At 33.1% G+C, this 25,649-nt stretch overlaps 4 protein-coding genes and 1 long non-coding RNA gene across 7 annotated transcripts; 3 read left to right on the top strand and 2 right to left on the bottom strand.

Annotated features, from left to right (window-relative positions):
* The first annotated feature begins 817 nt into the window (after nucleotides 1-817).
* LOC123884347 lies at nucleotides 818-7,316 on the top strand. Its single transcript, XM_045933434.1, has 14 exons — nucleotides 818-904; nucleotides 1,679-1,734; nucleotides 1,953-2,127; nucleotides 2,641-2,742; nucleotides 2,883-2,954; nucleotides 3,753-3,869; nucleotides 4,063-4,140; nucleotides 4,677-4,739; nucleotides 4,817-4,913; nucleotides 5,446-5,524; nucleotides 5,602-5,813; nucleotides 6,433-6,578; nucleotides 6,738-6,860; nucleotides 7,158-7,316. The coding sequence occupies exons 1-14, from the start codon at nucleotides 818-820 to the stop codon at nucleotides 7,314-7,316; spliced, it is 1,566 nt and encodes a 521-aa protein (XP_045789390.1).
* Nucleotides 7,317-7,749: 433 nt separating this feature from the next.
* Nucleotides 7,750-10,473, bottom strand: LOC123885837 (cytochrome B5-like protein). Its single transcript, XM_045935167.1, has 5 exons — nucleotides 10,351-10,473; nucleotides 10,130-10,248; nucleotides 9,962-10,002; nucleotides 8,330-8,499; nucleotides 7,750-8,011 (listed from the first exon to the last, which is right to left on the bottom strand). Exons 2-5 carry the CDS (start codon nucleotides 10,209-10,211, stop codon nucleotides 7,945-7,947), a joined length of 360 nt encoding a protein of 119 aa, XP_045791123.1. The 5' UTR covers nucleotides 10,212-10,248; nucleotides 10,351-10,473; the 3' UTR covers nucleotides 7,750-7,944.
* Nucleotides 10,474-13,878: 3,405 nt separating this feature from the next.
* Nucleotides 13,879-17,008, top strand: LOC123887126 (senescence/dehydration-associated protein At4g35985, chloroplastic-like). Its single transcript, XM_045936415.1, has 5 exons — nucleotides 13,879-14,540; nucleotides 15,250-15,380; nucleotides 15,595-15,761; nucleotides 16,046-16,130; nucleotides 16,689-17,008. The coding sequence occupies exons 1-5, from the start codon at nucleotides 13,950-13,952 to the stop codon at nucleotides 16,852-16,854; spliced, it is 1,140 nt and encodes a 379-aa protein (XP_045792371.1). The 5' UTR covers nucleotides 13,879-13,949; the 3' UTR covers nucleotides 16,855-17,008.
* Nucleotides 17,009-18,801: 1,793 nt separating this feature from the next.
* On the bottom strand, nucleotides 18,802-23,368 carry LOC123884445 (exosome complex exonuclease RRP46 homolog). The gene is made up of 7 exons (XM_045933543.1): nucleotides 22,451-23,368; nucleotides 20,910-21,280; nucleotides 20,770-20,790; nucleotides 20,178-20,250; nucleotides 20,018-20,085; nucleotides 19,223-19,355; nucleotides 18,802-19,052 (listed from the first exon to the last, which is right to left on the bottom strand). The coding sequence occupies exons 2-7, from the start codon at nucleotides 21,228-21,230 to the stop codon at nucleotides 18,937-18,939; spliced, it is 732 nt and encodes a 243-aa protein (XP_045789499.1). The 5' UTR covers nucleotides 21,231-21,280; nucleotides 22,451-23,368; the 3' UTR covers nucleotides 18,802-18,936.
* A 112-nt stretch (nucleotides 23,369-23,480) lies between these two features.
* Nucleotides 23,481-25,596, top strand: LOC123884446. 3 transcript variants are annotated; one of them, XR_006800774.1, is made up of 4 exons: nucleotides 23,481-23,626; nucleotides 23,698-24,486; nucleotides 25,096-25,180; nucleotides 25,293-25,596. It is a non-coding gene; the product is annotated as an uncharacterized LOC123884446 (long non-coding RNA). The 3 variants fall into 3 exon arrangements; XR_006800775.1 differs by having other exon boundaries at nucleotides 25,096-25,197; XR_006800773.1 differs by having other exon boundaries at nucleotides 25,096-25,596.
* The last annotated feature ends 53 nt before the right edge of the window (nucleotides 25,597-25,649 follow it).

Raw genomic sequence — 25,649 nt, 5'->3', positions numbered from 1 at the left:
TAATATATTTTCTTTAGTTTCTTAAAAAAAATATTATGTCATCATTTATCATTCTTTTAAATTATTTTTAAAATAATATTTTATAGTGTTTTTAATTTTAAAAAAAAAATTAAATCCTTGCTTCACTATCCCTCCAAAATAAAAAATTTAATTGCATGCATCTATAAAATTTATTTGCTTTTATTATTTTAATATTATCCTAATTTCTTAATTAGTAATGTCAATAAACAATTTGAATTGAAATTATTGAAATGGAATGGAAGATTCAGAAGCATATTAGAATAACTTGGAACTTGAAAGAATCTGGGTTTAAGTTTTGGTGGAAACAATTTTTTACCAGACTTTACTTACCTTATGCCAAACTTTGAATTATTAAAGCCTCTTCCCCTGAGAGCGAGAAGGTTAAATACCAAAAAAGAATAACTTGGAACATACATGTGAAATGTGACACATTGCATGAAACAATTGTAATGTTCTTTGAGTAAAAAACCATAAATAACCACCAATCCCTCTCATTTCTATTTTAAGCTTGTGTTTCAAAAAGCACAAAAACACTCTCCATTATCAAATAATAGATATAGAAAATAAAGTAGAGAGAGAGAGAGAGAAAGAAAGAAAATAAAATGAAAGAGAGGTGGTGTTATGTTGATTTGTGTTTGTGTGGTGAAAAATTGAAAATGACATAGAAATAGGCTCAAACTCAATGAATGAAAAATTTCTTCTTGTGTTTTTGTGATGTAAGAATCAAAGAAGAATTGTTCTTCTTGAAAGAATAACAGAAAACAGAAAGAAAAAAAAAAGGGTCCTCACAATATCAATGCCTTCCTTAGACTCTCTTGATTCCTTCCTCTTTTCTCTCAGCTCAGACATTTATTCTCCTTTTGGAATTTTCATTCAAATTCAGGTAAGTCTTCAAATTCCAACAAATTCATTGTACAATGTATTTATGTATATACACACAAACAAATTCGAGATATAACGGAAATTTGGTTGGACGAGCGGTAATGGACTCTAGTACATTGAGTATGTGGTCAGAGGCCCAATTTCTAACTCTTGCATATGGTGAAAATTCAACTGGGAGAGAATAATCTATCTTATATATCCAATATATTTCCAGACTAAAAACATGGTCATCAAAAAATATAAATTTGAAATATGTAAAATAGGAAAATTCAAATGTTATTTTGTTCCTTGAGTATGAGCCGTGTATATTTTATTCGAGGTCATTTTTAATGTTTTAGTTGCTGAGCTCATAATTGAGTATGTTTATTCAATATCATTTCTAATGTTTTTCTTCAAAGTTTTCTCGCATATTATTTTTTCCTTTTGGTGCATGTTTGAATGAGCGGTGACGGTGGCATCATAATTTCGTTGAAGCTCTAAAGTGTATATGTTGTGAAGTTTCATATCGGATGTGAGAGGGTCTGGAATCATTACCTTATAAAAGTCGATTTTGTAGGGTTAAGTTAGACCCAACTCCTAATTCTAAGATGGTATCAGAGTCTCCTATTTCTGTTGTGGGCCACCTACTAGTGCTGGTCTTGGTCTGGTCGTGAGAGAGTGTGTTAAGAAGTCTCACATCGAATATGAGATGACTTAAACGTGAATTTATAAATAGAGACAATTCCCACCTTATGTAATGTGTCATATAAACCAGAATTTTATCTTCAACATGCAGGGATGTGTAATTTGCTTACTCCTAGCTTTTGGGTGGGCTGCAGCTGCTTATGTCAGGTACTCATTAACTATGAAGCACCGACATAGACACAAATATGAAACATTGTTATAATTTAAGAAAATGAATCTGCATGTGTCATTACCGTGTAAGACACCAAATTACTCTTCAAATTCGAGGTGTCTGTGTTATATAGGTCATTATGTCAGACAAAGTTAAGAAACTTTTAATTTTTGTGTCCATAAAAAATTTGCATAATTTTTTTTTTGTCTTGCAGGAAAAGAGAGATAAGAAGAATAAGGAGGAGTATGCAGAATGGAAATAGCTTTGCTTTCATTTGTCAGGATATCAATGAACTTGAGCATTCCAATCAGGTTAATTTGCCAAGAGTAACAGTAATTATGCCACTAAAAGGGTTTGGTGAACACAATCTCCATAATTGGAAGACTCAGGTATAGGACACACACCACTATAACTTTGAAAATATGTGAATTCTTTAGCAAAAATATAAGAAATTTTTTATATTGTTTGAAATTTGATTTTTTTTAGCCAATACTTTTTACTTTTTGTCAAAGACGTATTACCTCAGTTGTAAGAGTTTGACTTTGTAATCTCGAGGGACAAAGTTCGAATCCCCTCAGAGATAGTTGTAAAATGACAATTAGTGTCAACCCAATCCTTTTTATAAGAGACACTTCACATTTCTAGAATCATTGAATAATTAATATGTCTGGTCTTTATTACTGATCAAATACATTAATTATTCAATGAATCTAGAAAAGTGAAGCATCTCTTATAAAAAGGACCATAGGTAGTAATAAATTTCTACTTCCTCAGTTTAAAAGAGAACCTAGAAGTTTATTATGTTGTCATTTTGTACTAGCAATTTTTTCTTTTTTGGTTTAAGCTTCTCCTTTTGAAAGGAAACTTTTGTTCATTATGATTTTGTTCTTTTACACATGCAGTTAACATCTTTATATGGTGGTCCTCTAGAATTTATTTTAGTGGTAGAAAGTACAGAGGATCATGCTTACAATGCTGTATCAAGACTATTATCAGAATTTGAGGTGCAAGTGAAACTCATATTGAGGCTTGATTCTATTGTGTTTTGGCGCCCTTAAATGACTTAATTTCAGTTTTTTGAATTCTCTAATAAATTAATAATCTTTTATATATTTCACTTATATATCTGTTTTAACATATGCAGGGTTCTGTTGAGGCTAGGGTACTTGTAGCTGGTTTGTCAACAACTTGTAGTCAGAAAATTCACAATCAATTGGTAACTTTTCTTGCATTCTTGCTATTATTTTCAAACACAATGTTGGGCCATACTACATATTAGTGTTTTCAAAACTGACCGGATTGGCCAGCCGGTTTGATCAGTCACTTTTTCGTCAGTTATAACTGGAACGTTCCGGCTGAACCGCGGTTGAACCAACCAGTTCATTCCCCACCACCAATTTTCTATCCATTTTTCAATATTTATATATTAGTTATTCGGTTAAACTGATTGAACCAACTGAACCGTGACCTGGAGGTCTCACTGGTTCGATCTATGATCTGAATTTTATATGAAACTTGGTCTTTTCATGGATACATGTAATTGAAGTTAACCTAAATTGGTGGTGATTCATCTTAGTTGTTACATTGACTAGTTGTAGGAAAGTATGAAGCACGACCACATACACTAACACCGGACACTGACATGTCGACACCGATAATAATTTGATAAAATGATATAATTCAATGTAATTATATGTGTCGGTATCGAACACCGATAAGTCGCTTAATCCGAGGAGTGTCTGTGTTTCATATGTTGGAAATCATAATCCGTAGAACACATCTATATAGGAGCTACTTTAATTAAGAACAATTGTTTTGACAGAACCTTACCTAAGTTCGAATTCTAGCTGGTACAATATTTAGCAAGACTTTGCTTACCTCCAAATCGAACTTCATAATACTAGGATCCCCTTCTCCTAAAAACTGGAGGGTTAAAACAAGAAACTTAGTTTGTCCTTTCTTGATGCATTTTACCAACTTCCTCATTATGACAATAGTATTGACAATTGAGCAGGTTGGAGTGGAGTCAATGAATAAAGACAGCAAATATGTATTGTTTTTGGATGATGATGTGAGGCTACATCCTGGATCAATTGGTGCACTCACTCATGAAATGGAAAAGAATCCTGAAGTATGCCTTAAAAATATGAAATTTGGATTGACTGCGGTCAGTAATACCACACCTTCACGCGGTTAGCACATCAGTGGCTGTTGACTGCGTGAATGTGTGGTATTGCCGACTGCAGACAATCTGAATTCTAAAATATGTGTAACTAGTCTATAATTATTTGGTTACATTCTTTAACTGTTTTGATGCTTAACAGATATTTATTCAAACTGGATATCCTCTTGATTTGCCATCTGGAAGTTTAGGGAGTTACTGCATCTATGAATACCATATGGTACACACATACCTCCATTTGTCTCTAAGATTATGTTTCTTCAATTTTCTATTTGTTTTAAACTTAATGGTAGCTGAATCACCATATGAAATTTGTTAAATTGAAACTTTACAGTATTGTTGAAAAAAATAATAATTAATACCTTTTTGATATTCTAAAATGACGAATAATTTAAGACGACTAATATTCCAAGTGTAACATATAAAAAGAGACGGAGGGAGTAGCTGTTATGATTGTAAACTATATGCCGTTAATAATGATTCTGGTGGCTTATATCAAGAGAGCTTACTTTTCGGGACAGGATTTCATGCTGTTACAGCACCCTGTCGTAACATATATGGACTGGACTGTCCGATTTTAAATCGGTGATTCATATTGTTTTAGAGTATGAAACTGTGTAAATAATTTGAACCGTCCGATCTTAAATAAATGTTTGAGATTTTGTGTTTCTTTCGAACGGTATAAAAACTGTGTTTTTTTGGAAGTATACTCATTCAACTCATTTTTACCTATCTGTTTTTTTTGGTGTTTTACAGCCTTGTTCAATGGGATTTGCCACTGGTGGAAAAACATTCTTTTTGTGGGGAGGGTGCATGATGGCAAGTAGCTTCTACTTTTTTTTCTTTGGAGTATAAAAAAAACCTTGCATCCTAACAATTTATTTATTTTTCTCCAGATGCATGCTGAAGATTTTAGGAAAGATAATTGTGGTGTAGTCTCAGAACTTAGAAATGGTGGATATTCTGATGATATGACTCTTGCAGCCATAGCTGGTGAGTCATTAATACTATATCAGCATTTTTTTCTTGCACTTGTTTCATGTTATTCATGCACATTTTGCAGAAAAGCAGTATAGTTTTGCTAGTGCACGTTTGGATTGATATTGAGCTTGGCAAACTTGTATTATTATGATTTCGTCAAACTCACTGTGATTCTAAACATGTCCGATAAAATGACCATATTTTGTCTTTGAAGCAACTCTTTGAACAAAGAATTTCATCCATATTGTGTGTGTGCAATTAGCTTCTAAAAATTCTACTAGCATAGATTGTTTTTCAATGTGTACTTAATGTTTTTTGTGGTTACTAGCGTGCAGACATGCACGTTAGTGCCCGTCTGTCTGGTTTTCTTGTTGAAAATAATGGGAGTTACAAATTTTATTTGATTATTTAAAGGAATTCGACTATTTAATTAGATAAAAGAATGATAAAATTGAAATAAATAAAAGTTACACCAAACACCAAATTTCGGTATCCCCTTTATATATAGAGGTATAGATTTATTTATGTTTATTCTGTTTTTTAGGGGCTCATAAAAAGCTCATTACGTCTCCTCCGGTTGCGGTCTTTCCTCATCCACTTGCAAGTGATCTTAATTTTGGAAGGTTTGTTGAAATCATCATTGACTTCTAAACTAAACTTCCATTTCTGCATTCTCTGTTAAATAATGTAACATATGCAGGTACTGGAATTATTTGAGGAAACAGACATTTGTTTTGGAATCATACACAACGAAAGTTAACCGTGTGATGAACCGTGCATTGTTCGCCATTCACTGTTATTTGTCGTGGGGATTTGTATCGCCATACATTATGGCGTTAGTTCATGTTGCAGCAGCACTACAATTTTGGTATAAGGGTTACTCAGTTGACGAAATGGACTACACTTCTGGTGGTGAGAACACTACTTTTCCTTTTTAGGTAGGTTGTTAGTGTTTTGATTCATGTGTGAACAATTGGTAGGATTCTGATATTGAATGATGAATTCTATTCAACTGTTAAGTCTCTTATACTTTATATGGAAACAAAAATGTGAGTTTCTTTTCCCATCACCAACGCGGCAACATGTGTCGGGAAATATACTTCTGCAAAAAAGAAGAAAAGAAAAACCACTGTCTGGAAGTATACTTTTGAATAAAAACTGTTTTTTCTTGTCCAAAAGTATCTTCCAAACATTGTGACACACACAGTCTAAGACGCGGGAGAACCTTTCCTTCGACCTATGGTGGAGACAGAAGCAGACTTGTCCATGACAGAGTGAAAGGTTCTCCTACGTCTAAGACTGTGTCAACACGATCCCATACCAGGGACCATAACACATAGTTGTGGTATTTTAGAAACGGTGGAGGCATGCCTCAGAAAAAACAAACCAGTGGGAGCGGAAAAGAAGATCTCGAGATTTATGCATTCAAGACGAATAGATAAGTGTTGCAAAAAAAAAAAATGGCAAGAGTTGAAGAAATGCATTGAGATGAACTTTGCAATTAGGATTTTTACAGTTTGCATTCTCTCAGGGTTATCACTGGTGTACTTCCTAGGCATATGCACTTTTCTTGAGCTTCTTTCAATGTGGAACTTAACAAGGATAGAAGTTCAACTTTGCAATATGTTGTCGCCAGAAGCACCTCCACTTTCTATTGCTAACTATAATTGGTGTCTTGTAAGTATTTATTTAAGTTCTTAATCCAAAATGTTAAGTTAGTATGCAATTGAGAGAGAGAGAGATGAATGTATTTTTGTGAATATATATATTGGAAAAAGATTATAGTAATATGGGAATACATGAATTAACGTGATACCAAAATATTTTTTTGAGCAGGTATTCATTGCTATGTTGGTGGATAACTTTCTATATCCTATATCTGCGATTCGATCTCATTTCTCTCAATCTATTAATTGGTCTGGTATTCGATACCATTTGAAAAACGGGAAAATCTGCAAGGTAAGTTGGTCGAGGTTGAATAACATTATGAAGACGCTTATCAATAAGTACTCATCGTACAAGAACTCATGTATAAGTTGTTTCTATGATTATAGAGAGATTACAGGAAAAATCTACATACAATGAAAACAAATTATGAAAAAAATTATTTGAAAAAGCTTACGAAGATACGTCAAAAATAGCTTATGAACACATCACAAGCTATTTTCACAACTTTTCCAAAGAAAACACTTATATGTACTTTTGCAATACTTTTTTTAAATAACTTTTTATTCATTTATTTTGTATATTTTTCAGATAGATAGGACTCAACCAAACAAGGATATGGCTCCAGTTTTCACAGACTTGGGAGGAAAACTTTTACATGGAAGAATCGGGTTTCCTACGAAAGGCTCATTGCTTAATTCATTGTCCAAAAGTTTCAAACAATCCCGTGAACCGAAGAGAACTGAATAACTATGAAAAAATGGCTTCATTTAGCTTACAAATTCTGTCTAGCTTCTGTAGTTAGGTAGAATCCTAGTTACATATTTTTTTATCGCTATGTTTCAAGCGATATGGCGATTCATCTTGTATAAAATTTTGTAATTTGTAAAAATTCGGTTATGTAATTCATGTATAACAATCAAGAACCTCTAATTGTACATATAATGGTTAAGTGTACTAACATGTTTCACATTCAATTTTATGATTCAATTCTTCTGTTACGCATAATATTCTCTGATGAATCCAAAATTTAAACAAATATAAGACAAGACATGCTATTACCTGGATAATCATATGTTCACAATGAAGCACTTGGAAATGACAGGATTACCCTTTGACTTCAAACAGTATGACCTTAACTACTGTCTAGTGAAGATAAATGATCAGAGAATGAGTGCAAAAATGAAGCGCAACCGGAAATAGAATATTGGAATTGTGAAATCACAAATTTCTTGAACGTTACAAACCAGCCACCGCCACTTAGAAACCGCAAGAGTACAAATGAATCCAAAATCTTTTAGAGTTTTTTTTTTTTTGAGGCAAACGTACTTTTGGACTCAAACATAAGTTTGCAATGGAAATCCAAACATAGTATTAGCTATTGCTCCAAGTCTCCAATGTAAAAGTCCTCAATCATGTCAAAGACTCGAGTTGCATGCTGTGGCCTGCAATGTAAAGGTAAAAAGCGACAATAAGAGGTAGAGAAGTTATTAATAAAGGCAGGATTATGGACTTAATTGCCCAAACAAGTACATACAGAGCGGTAAATACAAATGCAGAAAGAGAAACGACCAATCATGAGATTAAGCTTTTTTAAAAAGGAATATCACTGTTGCCTTTTAAAATTAACATACAATTAATATACCATTTAACGAAGTTTATAATATAAGTTATGTGCTAACTACTAAATTGGACTATGTTCAACTGAAAACGGTTCAAGTTGTTTCTTCATCACAAACACGGTGTAAGGAATGTATGCATACCCGAAAAATCCTTCAGTTGAATCATCTCCAGCATGTGCTAGAATGGCGTCACCACCTGGATGTTCCTCCACATATGAAGTAACATCGTATACCCTGTTCTTGATGATTATCCAGCAATCTGTTCTTTTGTTATGCAATGTTACTTCAGTTTTCTTATAGGATTTTGATGTCTGCAAGCAAAATACAGTGTTTATTATATGATAACAATCGGATAAAAAAAATTTATAGCATGATTAGAAAGTTCACAAATCAAGGTTGAGACAACTTTCCCTATGTAAAATTACTTCTAGGCAAAAGGTAACAGCAATTATTTTCACAAGTATTTAAGCTTCATTCACACATTTACTTTTAGACCAGTGAAGTGAGTGAACTATATCATCATTGGTAGTCGTCTGAAATGAAGCTTAAGGTCATGTTATGAAACTATCTTCAGGCTCATACTATGAAACACAAACACTATACTAACACTGACATGTCAACACTGATAATAATTTGAGAAAATGGAATAATTGAATGTAACCACATGTGTCAGTATCGTGTCGGATGCAAACACCAGACACACTTTCAATTTGAAGTGTCAGTGCTACATAATATTAGAAAAAAGAGTGATAGTTTTCCTTCTAAATGTGAGGAGGATCCTATCTTACATTAGGCAAGTGTAAGCTGAAAAAGATGGTAGGTCCACTCAATAAGTGAGGTTCTACACAATAACTGTCCCAAAGTTACTTCCCCTAGCAACCCTAAATTTGAAAATGGTAGAGTTCTAATCCTCAAGCATTCAATCTCATCATTATGATAAAGCTGATTTGAAGGTGTCCTATAAGTCATGCCTTTGGTTTTAGATTTTGCTCAACTGAAACAAAAAACAAGTCTATCAAAAAGACCAAACCATCTGTCATTAAGGAGACTGCTACCAACAAACGTTCTTTTTGACACACTTTCTCAATAATCTCTATTGTTGAATAGAAATCTCATGTAGGTCTTAGAAAGCGCGAACAAAAGACGAGACACACATCTGGATACAATATGGTTCGGAATGGTACAAGGTGGGCATACAACAAATTCTAGAATACAACACAACTATGATAAACAAATAAAGTGTGAATTACCAATTGAGTCTTTAAAGCTGTAGAGATCGATCAATTTGGTTTCTCATATCAATAAAATTTCAAAATGATCACTGAAATTTAAAATCTTCTATCACAATAGTCGCTTCATGATAATTTAGGGACTAAATTAAACTTGAGGGATCGTTTTGAAAGTTCATTAACGTGAGAGACCATTTTGTCTAACACCTACCATTTCAAATTTTCAACTACTAAATCGGCAACACAAATTAGTTAGTTTCACTTTTACCATGATCCAAAATGTAGTTCAACAAATAATTCTATTCCATGGTAAAAAACAAAATAGTAACACAATAGAAATCACCATATTCAACTTAATATGAAGCACCAACATTTTTCAGATTAGGCGTGTCCCAGTGTCAAACACTGCCACTTTCGTGTTGATGTGTCAGTGTCTGTGTCTTGTCCGGTGTCCATGTCTGTGTCCGTGCTTCATAGATCATCAATGAAATAGCACATTTCACAGTAAGAAAAAAAAAAGCTTAGCTATGCAATGAATAAATACCTTATCATTGTTTGAGCTGGAATCAGCTTTACCCTTATGTCCTGATAATGATGGAAACAAATCACATCACATAAATGAATACCCAAATATTAAAATCTTAGCATAATCACATCATTAATATAATAAATGAAATAAAATCAGAAGAGTGTGAAACAAGAAGGGACCAACCAGATTTGTGGTTTCTTGGGTTGAAAAGAAGAAAAGCAACGAAGAGACCAAGAATCAATGCAAGTGCAATTAGCAATACCATTGGTAAAGTTGGAAACTTTGAAGCTTAATTCTTCAATCTGAAAAACCAAAAACAAGTAAAGGGTATATTCAATCATCATATTCATAATAATAACAAGTAAAAATTACAGAGAGAGAGAATCAAGTAATATTTTACTGACCAAACATGAAGAAAAAGAAGAAAGAAAAGAACGTTAGGAAAATGTGTGACGAATTATTGTTGATTCATCAATGGGGAATGAGTTGTTGTTGTGAGTCACGACAAGTAAGAACACTACACAGTCATGATGAGGAGATTCATTTGGGCTCAAATGGGCCTCGGAAACAGAAAAATTCTCTATCCACCCCTGAATTTCATGTTTCGCACAGAAAAATTCGAAAAACGTTTTCCGAATTTTTTTTAGTAAAAATTTTAGAAAACACTTCGGAACATATTTTCCTAAATTTCTCTTAAATTTTACTTTGATCCCTTAAGTTTTTTTTTTAAGGTTAAATTATATTTTTGGTTTTTAAAATTTTACTTTGATCTATTAAGTTTTTTTTTTATTATTAATTTTGGTTCCTATGTTATGAATTTTGAAAGAAAAAAATTAGAATTCGACAAATATACCAACTTATTTAGGACCCGTTTGGATTTGACTTTTTTTTAGCTTATGGAAATAACTTATGCAAATAAATAAACTTTTATGTTAATTCATAAGTTTTCACTAATAAAAGTTGTATTTTTATAAGCTGTTTTTACATTAACAACCTTGAAAACTTATTTATTTGCATAAATTATTTCGCATAAGCTCAAAAATAAATCAATCCAAACGAGACTGTACACATGTATATTTTTCCAAAATAAAACTTGTGTTGCCTAAAAATAAACTTATGCCTAAGAAATTTTCATGGCAGAATAAAGGCATGTATATCTTCCTACAATTAGGGATGGCAACGGGCGCCTGTGGGTGTGAGTTTGACACTTACCAAACCCACACCTGAAATCATCACCCAAACCTAAACTCAAACTCAAACTCAAAGGTTGTTCGGGTGGCAAAACAACACTCATGCCCACACTCATTGGGTTCGGGTTTTTTTCACCCAAACCTGCAGCACATTTGAAAATAATTTGCAAATTTAAGAAATTAAATTCCAAGATAAGACTGTAATCATGTATATTTTTCCAAAATAAAACTTGTGTTGCCTATAAATAAACTTATGCCAACGAAATTTTCATTGCAGAATAAAGGTATGTATACGGGTGGGCATGGTTCGGTTTTTAAGGAAAACCGAATCGAACTGAACCAAACTGTTTTCAAAATTCATAATAACCGAACCGAATTGAACTGTTTGTTTTTCAAACCGAACCGAACCAAACTGTTAAAATGGTTTGGTTTTATGGTTCTGAATCAAACTATAACTAACTTTTGACTAAAAAGAACTTAACCATTAAGATAACCGAACCGAACCAAACTGATAATCATGAACCGAACCAAACTGTTTCATTTTAGTTTTAAAACTGTTAGTTATGGTCCAAAAAACACGAAACTTATGGCATCAGATTCGTAAAATCGTGCTCTACCAAAGCCATATCAGTTTTCACTCCATTTTGTTGAAAATTAAGATTCGAAAAATTGACAAATAAAAAAAACAAAAATGGTTTAGTTTAGTTAAAAAAAATAAAGAAGTTCATTTGGAAACATGAAGAAGAAGAAGGTTATTGGGACTAATCAGATTGAAACTCTTAGAATGAGATTTTGTTCTCAATATGGTTTATTTCACCATTATTTCTCTCGTATGTTTCACCATATGCTTGCTGCTATTTCTTTCTCTTTCAATTGAATAGAAAAAATTAGTGTTAAAATTTAGTGGGTGTTTTTGCAATTATACTATTTTAGAGTACTAGTTTTGTAAACTACATGTTATTATGATATAAATAATGAATGAAAAATAGATGGTTATGATTGATGACAACTCAAATTGGTCACTCTACCCAATTCCAAGAAATGGGTAGTTAAGAATTTGCCAATTTACACATTCATCAATGAAGGCAGAAAGAATAGAAAAATAATCGGCACTTGAACACGTTTCCCACTCTTCAGCATTAAAGGAGCAACGAAATGTTAACGATTTTTTTGTAAACCACTAAAGTTAGTGCTTACTGGTTGGTGTTAGTTTTTTTACCTCGCCAAAACTTGAATGAAACCTATACTTTTATTTTTTAACTTCTTTCACCCTTAATTCAAACCATTTGATTTATCCACCCAAAAAATGTTAACAATTGATTACATACCATTCTTCTATATGCATGCACACCATGCAAAAGCAAAAAAGTAAGGACACAATTTATGCCGTATGAAAATTTCAACACATACCCTCATTTTAGAAATAAAAGACTGATTTAATTTGTGTTTGGTACTGCGATAAAAAAAATTGATTTTAAATGAATTGATTATGTAAAATTGAGTATAATAAAAAATATTAGTTGAATGTAATATGTTTGAATAAATTTATGTTAAAGGAAATTATATTGAACATTTTCTACCAAAAAAAAAAAGGAAATTATATTGAACAATAAATTCAAGACTAAAAATAAATTGTAGAAGTTAAATTGAAAATACAATATTTTTTGGTACAATATGCTAAATTATAATTTATCATTGTATGTACCAAAAAAATATAATTTATCATTGTAAAGAAATTCGAGAAATATTAGAAGCGCGCAACACCAGAATAATGGCCTAAAACACTTTAATCTAAAGATTCCACATCACACATCTCTATCCAAAACCATCTTACTACTAATAAACAATATTACTTGGTTCCTAACTTCTTATTACAAAATGAAATATGATTAGACTCCTATTATTTCACATTAAAGGGTTATGTTAACTTGTGCCCTAAGGGCACATGTTAAGCTACCTAAAAATAGAAATAGAGCATTTAATGATAGAAAACATTTAATGTTTAGAGAATTGAATACACCACAAGTTCAATAAATTTTTTCCACATTTATCTTCTTAACATGTGCCCTTAAGGGCACAAGTTAACATTCTCCATAAAGTATTTCCTGTCAGTCACCCTAACTTTGATGCTAATGCAGATTGTTCAACAAGCTCTCAAATTTCTCACACATTCCATTTCCATTTTCCACACAAACAATATACTTTGATACCATATTTTTTTTGTCGGTAGACGAAGTGACAAACGTCAGCTAAACTCACACACACAACTGTAAGAATTTGAGTGAAGGTGTTTCTTAGAATTGGGAGTTGAGTCTAATTCAACCATACAAAATCGGCTTGTATGGTAAAGATTACCTCTACTTTATAAAAGTATATTCAAGTCATCTCGCAACTGGTGTGAGACTTCTGAACATCCCCTCGCTCTCAGCACTATGGGCTTGGGACGCGGATATAAATGGTGGACATCCACATCAAAAACCTAATTGCAGGCGGTCCAACAGATTGTGAAAGAGGCTCTGTTATCATCTTAGAATTGAGAGTTGAGTCTAACTTAACCCTACAAAATCCGCTTGTATGGTGAGGGTTGCCTACTTTATAAATATATATTCAGATCATATCGCAATCGATATGAAACTTCTTAACAATTCGACAGTTGAGATAGAACTTGAGTACGATCCATCATATTGATTAATCACCAATCAGAAGGAACAGAACAAATCTAAGAATATATACAAAGCATAAACTTTCCCTACTATCTCTATCTCAATTCAAATTCCAATTGGTCCCAAAAAAAACACACATCAAAACCAAACATGGGTTGTTGCTTCCGTGGTTCAAAAACTATGCCACCAATGGAGAAAAAAAACTCCATGATTCCTATGGCTTCTTCTGTGGAATTCTCAACAAAACCAAAAACTCTAAGACAAGAAATTCTTATACAAATTCCAGGATGTAAAGTTTATCTTATGGACGAAGGAGAAGCACATGAACTTACTCAAGGAACATTCATGATCATTAAAATAGTCGACGAAAATGTTTCTTTAGCAACAATCATCAAAATAGGAAACAATGTTCAATTTCCTTTAACAAAAGATGAACCAGTTGTGAAAGTTGATTCTCTTCATTATCTTTTTTCATTGGCTGTGAAAGATGGTGAACCACTTAGCTATGGTGTTACTTTTCCACAACAATTTTATGGTAGCATGGCTTTGGTTGATTCGTTTCTTAAGGAACACTCTTGCTTTTCTGATTTGAAATTGACTAAGAAGAAGAGTGATCTTGATTGGGAAGAGTTTGCTCCATCTGTTGAAAATTATAATCATTTTCTTGCTAAAGCTATTGCTGGTGGAACTGGTCAGATTGTTAAGGGTATCTTCATGTGTAGTAATGCTTACACCAACCAGGTTCAGATAAACAACTTAATTAAACGTTTATCATATAAGTACTTACGTATATTTTTCCTTGTTGATAAGAAGATAAAATAAAATTCGATTTCTTTTCATAAGCTTGTGGAAATAAGCTATTAGTTGTTTTCATAAGCTTGTGGAAATAAGCCAAAAAGAACTTATGAACTTGTCATAAGTTGTTTTTATAAGCTCTTTCAAATAGTCTTACAAGTGCTTATGCTTGTAGATAAGCTATAATAATCCAAAAAGCCCTTATCTAAAAACTTATATGTTATAACAAAAAGACTTATCATATAATGCTTATGTATAAACTATATTTTTTTTTTTTGATAAAATGATAAAATAAATTCGATTTCTTTTCATATAAGTTATAAGTTCTTTTCATAAGATATCCTAGAAAGCTTATGGAAATAAGCTGAAAACAACTTATGGATATGTAATAAGTTGTTTTCATAAGCTTTTTCAAATAATCTTACAAGTACTTATGCTTGTAAATAAGCTCTAATATTCCAAACAGCCCTTAATTAAACGCTTATAACATAAGTGCTCATCATAGAAGCGTTTATGAAAATAAGTTAAAAACAATTTATGGACATGTCATAAGGTATTTTCATAAGCTCTTTATAACATAAGGGCTTTATCCTCTTTGTTTGAAAAGTAAGCATTAGTTAAAGCATTGATTCTCTAAAAGTTGTTTTGAAATCAGGTTCAAAAAGGAGGACAAACCATCCTAAATAGTGCTACAGATAACAAAAATGGTGGCATGGTCAGAGAAAGTATGAGCAACAAAACTTCTGGTGCCACAAAGAACAACCGAATGAATGAAAACCTTATACGGTATTCAAAACTTATCTTAAAGTCATACAAACGATGGTTTGTAATTGGTTAATTGTTTAAGCATATGTTTGATATCACAGTGATTCTGACGTATCCATCGTGAAACATAGGCTAAAAAGTTTTATGCTGATAGTGCATCAAAATTAATGTTATTGATTATATTCTAGAAATCATAAATTAACTCTAATTAATTTTTCATTTGTTTGAAATATAGTGTGAGAAAGCTGACAAATATGACAGAAAAGTTATCAAAATCATTACTTAATGGTGTTGGAATAGTGAGTGGATCATTGATGACTCCTGTCCTTAAATCTCAACCAGGACAGGCATTCCTTAAGATGCTCCCAGGAGAGGTTTTGTTGGCTTCCCTTGATGCAGTCAGTAAGTAAAACTTCTCATAAAACCAATTTTAAAGTTCTTAACAATGTAGCACCGAATCACTGACACTTTAGATTGAAGGTGTGTTTGGTGCCTGACATGATATTGACTTCTAATTTCACAAATTATTACCGTTGTCTATGTGTCAGTGTCATGTATGATGACCGCGCCTTTGTACGTGCTTCATCACATTTCATAAGACTAGCAATTACATGGTTTCAATATATTATTTTATTTATATGGTAGCTTTTCAACTTGATTATTGTATTATCTTTTTAATGCCACAGATAAGGTTTTTGAAGCTGCAGAAGCTGCTGAAAAGCAAACTCTTTCTGCCACCTCTCAAGCTGCAACCAGAATGGTGTCTAACAGGTAAAAAGTACTACATTACTGCCAATTTATGTGTTTAAATGAACTATACTCAACTCAGATGACTATCTTGACCTTAATGTTCGGTTCCTAGGGGAAGGCCCCTTGGTAATCCGAAATCAGGCCGAGAGATAAGTAAAGTCTGACAAAAAATTATTCCTTCCAAGAATGAACTTGAGTTCTCTTGAACCACCCGTCCTTAGGGGAGCTTACATATACTTTTTTGTTTCAAATGTTAAAGTATGATCTTTAAATTGATGCAATTTAAGTCAACTAATAAAATTAACTTTACTTCATCATTTTAAAAATCGGACCGACAAAACCTCAGGGTCATGGTTCAATGACTTTAAGCTGCTTCAACAAACCACATTTGAACAGCTCAAATAATTGAACCATAGACCGTGCTGGTTTGTGGTTCAACCGATTGAATTGTTCAGTTTGGTTCTTAGAATATGATTTTAATTACTTTAATTCGATATCAACCAAATGAATAAAAATGAGTGAACATCACAAAATTGAATAGTAGATCAAAGTTAACAAGAGTATGATTTGCTTATATAGGTATGGGGAAGAAGCAGGGGAAGCTACAGAGCATGTATTTGCTACTGCAGGACATGCTGCTAATACTGCTTGGAATGTTTCTAAGATAAGAAAGGCCATCAATCCAGCTTCTTCAGCAGCAGCACTGAGAAACTCTGCTAAAAATCAAGCAAGTATTAGATATTAATATGAAATCATGTTGGTTTGTACTTAACATATTTAAAGGCATGGATTTTTTGCCTTTAGAATTATGTAAGTATTGTTGTGTTGGTGTGCCATAAGATGATTTAAGAATTGACAAAACTTGATGAAAAAGATGGTTCCAATTTCCAAATCTAAAACAGATATCTTGCTTGCCTTTTTTATTTGAAAAGTGATGGAAACACTCATCTGTAAAACAATTTTTTACCAGACTTTAGTTATAGATCGACTGAACTCTGGATTACTAGTATATTCTTCTCCTAGAAACCGGAGTGTTGACACAAAAAAGAAAACTTTTCAACACATTCCCTATTTACCCTTCCTTTTCTATATATGATACCAATGAGTGCAATGTAAAGAACTATATAGATGTTACAATAGGGTTTGGATCATATCAACAAAATGATGATTTGAAACTATAAGGTTACTTGTAGGTTAAGTATTGTTTAATTTGATATTCTTTTTACCCTATTTTCCTAATATTGGCTAACATCCATCTTAGAATGATTGCAATGGAAAGAACTATATAGATGGCTCAAAAGAGTTTGAATATTTTCAATAGTATGATGATGATGATGATTTTGAATTATAACTTCAATTTTAATAGGTTACTTGTAGGTTAAGTATTGTTTGATTCTATTTGCCACTATATTTTCTCGATATTGGCTAACATTCTATTGAATTTCAAGTGTAAGTGGTTAAGTTCCACAATAATTACGAATGGGAAGAATGTTAGATATATAAAGGACATGGCCCATATACCTAACGCCTAAATGTTTTGAATGGAGATGTGGCGTCTCCCTCTCTTGTAGTCTTGAAGCATTTGTTAAGAAGTCTCACATCGAATGTCAGTTGGCCCGAACAAGGGTTTATAAGGGCAATCCTCACCTTACAGATCGATTTTTGCAGGGTTGATTTGGCCCAACTTACAATTTTAAGATGGTATCAGAGCTTCTCCAAGATTAGTTGGACCACCCGCTATAAGGACATCCACCACTTATATCCGCGCACCAAGCCGAACAGTGTTAGGCGCGAAGGAGTGTATTAAGAAGGCTCACATACTCAATTTTAAGAGGATTGACTCATTGTTTCCCTTGCATTAACCCAGACTCCCCAACACATTCATCGACTACCACATTCTCACGGTACCACTTTTAGGGGACGTTTTGAAATCGTTGCAAGATATTTCAACATGTGAAAAACGTCACCTAAGATACCAAGAAAAACGTCCTCTTTTCCTAGAGTTTAGGCGATGTTTTACAAAATGCCGCCAAAGAGCAAGAAGAAACGTCGCCTCAGACAATAGACAACACTCGCATAGAAGACACCTAAAACACGACCCCTATTCTCTTAGGCAACGCTTTTTTTGTTTTGGCAACAATTTTTCATCTGTTGTTAGAGACAAAATGTTGTAGTGATCTTATCAATTAAAGGGGACCAAAATGGTTTTCTGCTCGAATCACCTCCAATTGAAAGGCCAAGATATTTAGACGAAAGTGATCCACATTTATAATTTAGCATACTGATCGCTTCTTTCAACCAAGAAGTGTTCACATTAACACCAAACGTTTACGAAAGTTCATTTTTAATCTGGACACACCAACATTTATCTCCCACAATCGATGTATCATCTGCAAATTGTAAATGAGATACCTTTAAATCAGAATGATACCCAACATTGAATCCTCAGAATAATCCATGTGTTTTTTTGTCAAGGTAGCTAGTTTATTCGTATTTCATACTGGTTGGTTGTTGTTGTGTACTTAAGTAATGGAGTAATATTTTTATAAGGTGAGCACTCCGGTACACATATTATGCAGCAAAACAAACCACCTAATTAAAAGATCATGAGAGAACGGTTTGACTTTTATAATCAGATAAATAAAATCTTATCTTAATCACTGTAATAGCAATTCCCTTTAAGATGTAGAACTACAAAACTAATTAGAAACTTAGTTAGCGGCCACGGAGCAAATATGCTACAATTGTGCTACAAAGAATTTCCATCTTCTTCACCCTTGTAAGGGAAAAATAAGATACAGGTAAACTACATTCAAAATGTTTGGAATCACCCAGCTTTAGATGCTTCGCGAGTAGATTTTGGCTCCATGTTCTTCCTCAAAAATTCAGACAGCCTTTGAGTTGTTGCACGCCCTCGTTCTAGGCAATGAAGATAATCATCCACTAAAAGAAAATTAAACAAAAACTATTTATTATAACACTTATTAGAAAATTAAACCTACATAAGCACATATTCTATAGAATGATGCGCTACAGAATTAGACCAATGCCGGGGGGAAAACATACGGAACACTTAGCATCAACATTTTTATTGAGGGAATGAAGCAGAGTACCTGACATGGCGCCGTGAGTAACAGATGTGATGATTCCGTGTGCCATGGGATCACTGCCCGCCTGTAATGATTTCTCTGGTACGACAGAAACAGTTGTATTTGGAAAAACTAAATAGGCAAATGCTTTCGCTTTCTGCCGGAAAACAAAAATGCACTGAATTAGAATTGCATACAAGCAAAATGGGAGCAAGGCTCCAATTTATGAATTTGTTTATACTTTATATCCTACTTGGCATGAAGATAGAAACAACTATGATTTGTTTATGGGTTCCACTAAACCTTACAGCATACAAACAAAGCAATTTCGCATGAACTTTTTCTAAGATCAGGCACTTTGTCTATTAGATGCACAATTTTACACCATAACCCAATTAGTTAGCTTCATTTACACAGCTAAATAATGATTTAACATTTAAATGTTTTAACTATCTGAGTATCTAGAGAGGATCGCGGGAGAACAACACAGTAAATATACATCCAACTCACTTACGAAGCCATCTATCTCTTTCTAGTATGCAAAATTGCCATAAAAAATAAATGAGATTCTTTATCTTTTCCGGTGAAAGCAGTTAAGCTAATCAAACCTCAAAGGATGTAAAAGTAACTTACTAAAGCAAAAAAAAAAGTAACCAAAAATGTAAACGAGTTAGCTTTACTTGCAACATCAACGAGGATCATACAGCTGATATAGTAACATTTATAGTACGTGAAAGGGTAGTTATTATGACCGAGTTCACTAGACATAAGGTGAAAATAATAATGTTTTAAAATTGAACAAAAATAGCTTATACGAACCTCCTCTTCTTGTTTGGAAGGGTCCAATATAATACAATTATTATCTGTTACAGAACAACATATTGCAACTGCAGAAACAAGGAAGAGAAATAACTATTTGTTAGTAAATTGAAATCTTATTAACTAAACTAAAAGACAATAACCAACAAATCTCAACTACCAGCAAGATGTCTTAGGGGAATTCCAGCATCCACAAGTGCAGCGCATGCTGCGTTTATTGCACATGGAAGAAGCTACATATTAAGTCAAGAAAAACAAGCAAAAGATCCAAAAGAGTATTTATTAAATATTAATATCTTTGGGTCTCCACTGCTCTTGATAAACAAAAACAAAAAACCAAACTAGAGTTCATCAACAAGCTGGAAGTAATGGTAAACCTATTTCGTTCCTTCACAGTTCTAAAAAAGTAGAATCTAGAACATGCCTCTTCAATGTCAAGCACCCATTTCAATAATTAGACATTGAGCCTTAGTTAAAAAATTGAAGAAATCGAATAACAACACAAATTCTATTCATTTCTTCTAGCCAATTGAAAAACAATGAATTTTGAATGGAAACTAAAATCCTAAGGAACACATGGTGCAATGATTTAAAGATTTGAAGATTTTGAATCCTAAGAAACACATGGTACAATGAATTTTGAATTAGACATGGTGCAACGATTAGAAGATTTGCCAAATAAAAACCTTAAAGAGAACAATTACTACTACATACATAGATCATATCTTTAATTGAATGTTTAAATAGGATACAGCACCATCATCATGGACAACCTGCATTAGAAACAGAATGTTCAGACCTTAAATGTTACAGGCCATGTAAACAAATAAAATATTTTTCAATTCAAGTAGCCCATGTTTAGGGTTTAGGGCTAAGGAAGTAAGAAACTTGCCTGTACTACAATAGAAGTGGTGGTGTTGGGATATATGGTACGAATGCAGATGCTTTCGAAAGTTTTCTTCAATATCATTTCATGCTCCCTATCGGCTTGACCAATGTGTCCTGTATTAGGCTTCCAAATAATTTCAATGGAAGCTTTTTCAGGATTTTCATTCTTCTTGGTCCCGGCTTTAGGTCCGTAAACTGCAGCAAGGACTTTGGTTTCTCCTTGAGCCCATGTGGCTGAGCCATGGGCTCGGTGGAGGACAGAACGAGAGCATGCTAGGGGCCTCAGTTGATTGGGACTCCTGCCGTCAGGTCTGTCCATCTCCATGAAATTGATAAAATCACCCTTGGTTATGAATTCACTCAGCGCAAGAAAAACTGCAATAAGGAACAAATCAATAATTGCAAGCAATAATGTAAAACGTATCAAGCAATATTGACAAGCCACTATTGAAATTTATGAGTTTAAAGATTATGCACCAATAATGTAAAACGTTTCGACACAATATGCAAGCAAATCAAGATTTCAATGCAGGAACAATTCATGATATTAATAGATCAAATACTAAAGAATTGAACAATTAATGATATTATATATGAAATAGAGTGAAGTAAGTAGTTAATCCCGCATACCGGAGTAGAGCGGCCAGCCCCAAAACTGGGATACCGGCATCGCGGGTAGCGGGAAGGTCGCTATTTCATTATTTATTTTTTTAAATTACATAAATAATACTATATATACATATAATTAATGTAAAATTAAATAAACATCTCAAAATCCATAAAACATTCATAAATTAAAAATTCAAAACACAAATCTCAAGTCTTGATCAAACATTAAATCCAAATTAGCAACAAAAGTCAAGCAAATAGAGAAGCATGAATAAAAACAACCTTGAATTTAAAAGAGAATAAAAACAACCTTCAATAAAACAGAAGAAGAAATATAATTTATGCATAATTTTTTTTTCCAAACTATGAAACAGAACAAGCTTCAATTTACCGCGGCGAAGGTCAGCATATAGTTGCATTGGATCTTTTGAGGAACTTTATGAATAATAGAGAGAACTTTATGAATAATAGAGATAACTCGCAACTCGGTATACTCTAATTGCATAGAGGAATTACTTTTAGCTTCGAAAACTTGTGCAGACAATAAGGTTTGTGTCGAAGATGGAATCGAATTTTCAAGCAACTTAGATGTATGGAAAACGCCACCAAATTGAAGCTATTGCAAATTGTTTACTAGGTGTTCTACTGTCAGCAAAATCAAAATCAGCTTCTTCTGAATCAGAGAAAGTTTTGATGCAATCTCAAGCTTATTAAAAGCCAAAATCGCAACATAGGGATCGAACTCACAACATTTGCATAAATTGGGCGCTACTTCACCCCTAAAACATCTCAAAAATCAATTTTAGGTCTTAAAGAATCCCTTTTGGCTAGTGAATCCAACCATCCACAAACTCAAAATTAAAACAACAAGAGATTAAGGAAGAAACTATAAAGAACATGAAGTGCAGAAATTTGTGAAGAGATGAAGTTACTTACTTGTAATCGTGAAAACGATGGTAAACAGCCGAGTAATTTTGAGGTTCTTCGATGGCAACGGAGAGGAGAGATGCGGGACAAGAGATTGAAGGAGTGTTGCAAGCTTCTTCGACGGCGGAGGGATTATGAATAAAAGTGGGAAAGTGAAAATTTGTGATATTTTTTGGCGCTTAACAAAAAAGTTTTTTTCTTATTTAATTTTATTATTATTAGAGTTCGCCTCAGCAAACTCGATGAACTAATAAAAAAAAATAGTTATTTATTTTTTCATAGAGTCTCCATAGCGTCTCCAGACGCTAACTTTGAATATTAAATTAAAATAATAAAAATACAGTATCGTCTGTTAAGTAGACTCAAATGAGATGCCAGTAGTGTTCGTGTCGTGGCGGACGGTAAAAATTTTGAAGCTAAAACTCATTTTTCTTGTAGTGACATTGGATTCCGAGGAATATTTGTAGTATCCATGAAACAAATACCCGATAGTATTGAAAGGAGAAGCTAGAATTAGATTATGATGTTTGGTCTCTTGTTGGAAATATGTTTAACCCAATTGTCTTTGGGCCAAGTGATTTTAAGCCCGTAAAACTGATTGTTATTGTATTTAGAATTTCAAAGTTTAAATAATTGAAATTTTTCTATCTATAAAATTGATCCAATAAATAAAGGCAAATTCTCCGGTGCAGGAGGCCTTTTTCGCTGCACCGGTACGCAACAATGAAAACCGGCCACGTGGATTTCTTTGATTTTTGTGGTGCGAAAGATTATGGCAAGAAAACAGAACCACGACACTTAAACCTCATCATTAACACTCCAAAAGTAACCATGGTTACTTTGGATTGATTGTATCGAGGCTTTCAAGATTTGTTCATCTTTCAATTTTCCAAGTCACCGTCAATAACAACCACCACCGCCTCCCTCTCCTCTACGATCGCCGGCAGTCTTGAAGCACCGTTAACCGCTCTCCTCCCTACCACTGCACCGTCGTTTTCACATCACTCACTTTCCCTCTTCTCTTTTCTTCTGGTTCGGAACCCTAAACTTTTTCCTCTTCTCTCGCTTTCAATTTTTCTCTCTTCTATTCAAATTAGAACCCTAAATCTCATTTGTCCTCCAACAACAACATCTCGTATTGTAAACTGAGGCTTGCATCGACAGTATCTCTACATCTCTGAGCAGGTAAAAGATTGAATCTTATTTATTAATTTTGTTCTTGTTTAAATTCATCGTGTTATTTTTGTTTTTATTAGAGTTGGTGGTGATTGCAAATTGAGAGTTGGCGAAGTCTAGGGTTGCAGCCAAGAACTAGGAGATTCACCTCATTTTCATATTTTACCTAATACAATTACTCATTGAGTTGGTTTCACTACACTCCTTCCTTTATACTCATCATTTATGCAATCTGTGTTAGTATTTTATAATCATTACTCAAACAAAAAATAGAATTACTCATTGAGTTGGTTCAATGTGAAAATAAGGTATGGCTGCAGATGTGTTGACAAAATCATTGAAGTTGAAAGGTTTCTAGAAACTTCCTCTGCGACTTGGGTAGGTAATTGATGTAGACTAATTGCACCAAAGTCATCAGTTTATGGCATTGTAGGCGAGAGGTAAGAGTCGGCAAAGTTTATTTTCATTCATATAACATTGAGCATATCGATATATAGTGCTTCCGTTCTGCAGAAACTTTTCACTGTAAGTAAAACTCTATCTCGATAAATCAAAACTCGTTAAAAATCAAGAGATCGGTTTAATTTTATTGAAAATTTTGATCTTCATTGAACTTGCCTAAATGTATAAAGTTCTTTTGGTGGATATAGGAGATAATTTCTACTGGTTTATTCATTCTGCAAAATAAAGCAGTGGTAAAGTTTTAATTTAGGTTCTACGCTTAAAACAGTTTTGTAATGGGGTTGCAACAAGATATATGACATGTTGATTTGGAAAACATGATCAACATCAAAGAGGTGTAGCAAATGGAATTTGCATAACTGCTATGCAGCATGCAAAGTAATTGGCCCTGCAGCAGGTAGTGCAATGTGAGTATCCATTTGGTTTCTTTCTTTAGCTTTATGTGACTTATAAATAAGACTTTCTAAAATGGTTTTCTGTACATGTTCTTCAGTTATGATATATAGATTATTCATTTGTGTCTTTTATGTATTCAAACCTTTCCAACTGCAATGTTAGAATTGTAGAGAGTATATCATATATCATATTGAAGATTATATGCAGAGTTATTATTTTTATCTTGTGCCTAAATGTAGATTAACTTGGTCACAAAATCAGATGGATGCTTCTTTCCTCCCAAGTGTCGTAGTTACAAATGCTACTGCAATTTAAAATATTGTTTCTAGCATAAAGAGTTCTCATCTAGAGCTAAAGCAAAAGAAACTGCAATAAATGAAACACTAACATAAACCTATAAATAAGTAGATAAAGAAATTTAGGAACCGACTCTTATTTGGAAAAATGAACTTCGATTTTATATAAGTAATCTCATGATTTTGATTTTGATATTACGTTTTCAAAGCCAAATGTTTTATTCATCATTTTATTGGTTTATTGTCATATTTGATTGCCTTTTCAGTGGTTGGTTGTTTCTTAAGTCATTATCTCTAATTTTTCCAGTGCTTAAATATTTTCAGAACAAATGAGAAAGGAGGCTAACATTAAAGATAAATATGAAATCTCATGACAAGGGTCAAAGCTTCTAAATGAGCTGCCCCCTCAGTGAGCTGCATTTCAATGTTAATCTTATCATAACAAAGCTTCTAAATGAGCTATCCCCTCAGTGCTTGGTTCACTTGTTTATTAATCTAGCTGAATGTCATTGGCTTGGCAGGCTATGAAGGTTGATTCAACAATAATTCTCATCAATGAAGATGGAAACTAGTGTCAAAACAATTGGTGCTGTTGGATTTTGGCAAGAGAACAATGCTGCTGAACTGAAAAGGCCATTGAAGCTCTTGAAAGTGTTGCATAGTAAATTTAGAAAAGTTCTCATAATTGACGCTGTTATTCATGTTTATAGTATTATTAATTATTTTATGTCTCATGTTGGGTACAAATTGTAATACCGCCACACACATATTGTAAGAATTTGGACCTATTTTTCTGTATTACTAATATATGCAATTTGATTTCTACTGGTTTTGCAGTATTATTTTCTGGTATTCATCTTTCCCATGGTTTCTACCGA

The sequence above is a fragment of the Trifolium pratense genome, linkage group LG5 (genome assembly GCF_020283565.1).
Source record: "Trifolium pratense cultivar HEN17-A07 linkage group LG5, ARS_RC_1.1, whole genome shotgun sequence".
Taxonomy (NCBI): Eukaryota; Viridiplantae; Streptophyta; class Magnoliopsida; order Fabales; family Fabaceae; genus Trifolium; species Trifolium pratense.
The sequence above is the reverse complement of the archived record's forward strand: the minus strand, read 5'-3'. Positions and strand labels throughout refer to the sequence as shown.

Excerpts from the sequence above, each read along its gene's own strand:
- LOC123884347 (XM_045933434.1), top strand. The coding sequence starts at position 818 with ATGCCTTCCTTAGACTCTCTTGATTCCTTCCTCTTTTCTCTCAGCTCA. Across the intron at positions 2,743-2,882 it reads GACTATTATCAGAATTTGAG|GGTTCTGTTGAGGCTAGGGT; the intron begins GTGCAAGTGAAA and ends TAACATATGCAG. Across the intron at positions 5,814-6,432 it reads AATGGACTACACTTCTGGTG|GGTTATCACTGGTGTACTTC; the intron begins GTGAGAACACTA and ends GCATTCTCTCAG.
- LOC123885837 (XM_045935167.1), bottom strand. The coding sequence starts at position 10,211 with ATGGTATTGCTAATTGCACTTGCATTGATTCTTGGTCTCTTCGTTGCT. Across the intron at positions 10,003-10,129 it reads CCCAAGAAACCACAAATCTG|GACATAAGGGTAAAGCTGAT; the intron begins GTTGGTCCCTTC and ends CATCATTATCAG. Across the intron at positions 8,500-9,961 it reads CCAGCTCAAACAATGATAAG|ACATCAAAATCCTATAAGAA; the intron begins GTATTTATTCAT and ends TTTTGCTTGCAG.
- LOC123887126 (XM_045936415.1), top strand. The coding sequence starts at position 13,950 with ATGGGTTGTTGCTTCCGTGGTTCAAAAACTATGCCACCAATGGAGAAA. Across the intron at positions 15,381-15,594 it reads ATGAATGAAAACCTTATACG|TGTGAGAAAGCTGACAAATA; the intron begins GTATTCAAAACT and ends TTTGAAATATAG. Across the intron at positions 15,762-16,045 it reads GGCTTCCCTTGATGCAGTCA|ATAAGGTTTTTGAAGCTGCA; the intron begins GTAAGTAAAACT and ends TTAATGCCACAG.
- LOC123884445 (XM_045933543.1), bottom strand. The coding sequence starts at position 21,230 with ATGGAGATGGACAGACCTGACGGCAGGAGTCCCAATCAACTGAGGCCC. Across the intron at positions 20,251-20,769 it reads TTGTCCATGATGATGGTGCT|CTTCTTCCATGTGCAATAAA; the intron begins GTATCCTATTTA and ends CTTAATATGTAG. Across the intron at positions 19,053-19,222 it reads TACTCACGGCGCCATGTCAG|TGGATGATTATCTTCATTGC; the intron begins GTACTCTGCTTC and ends ATTTTCTTTTAG.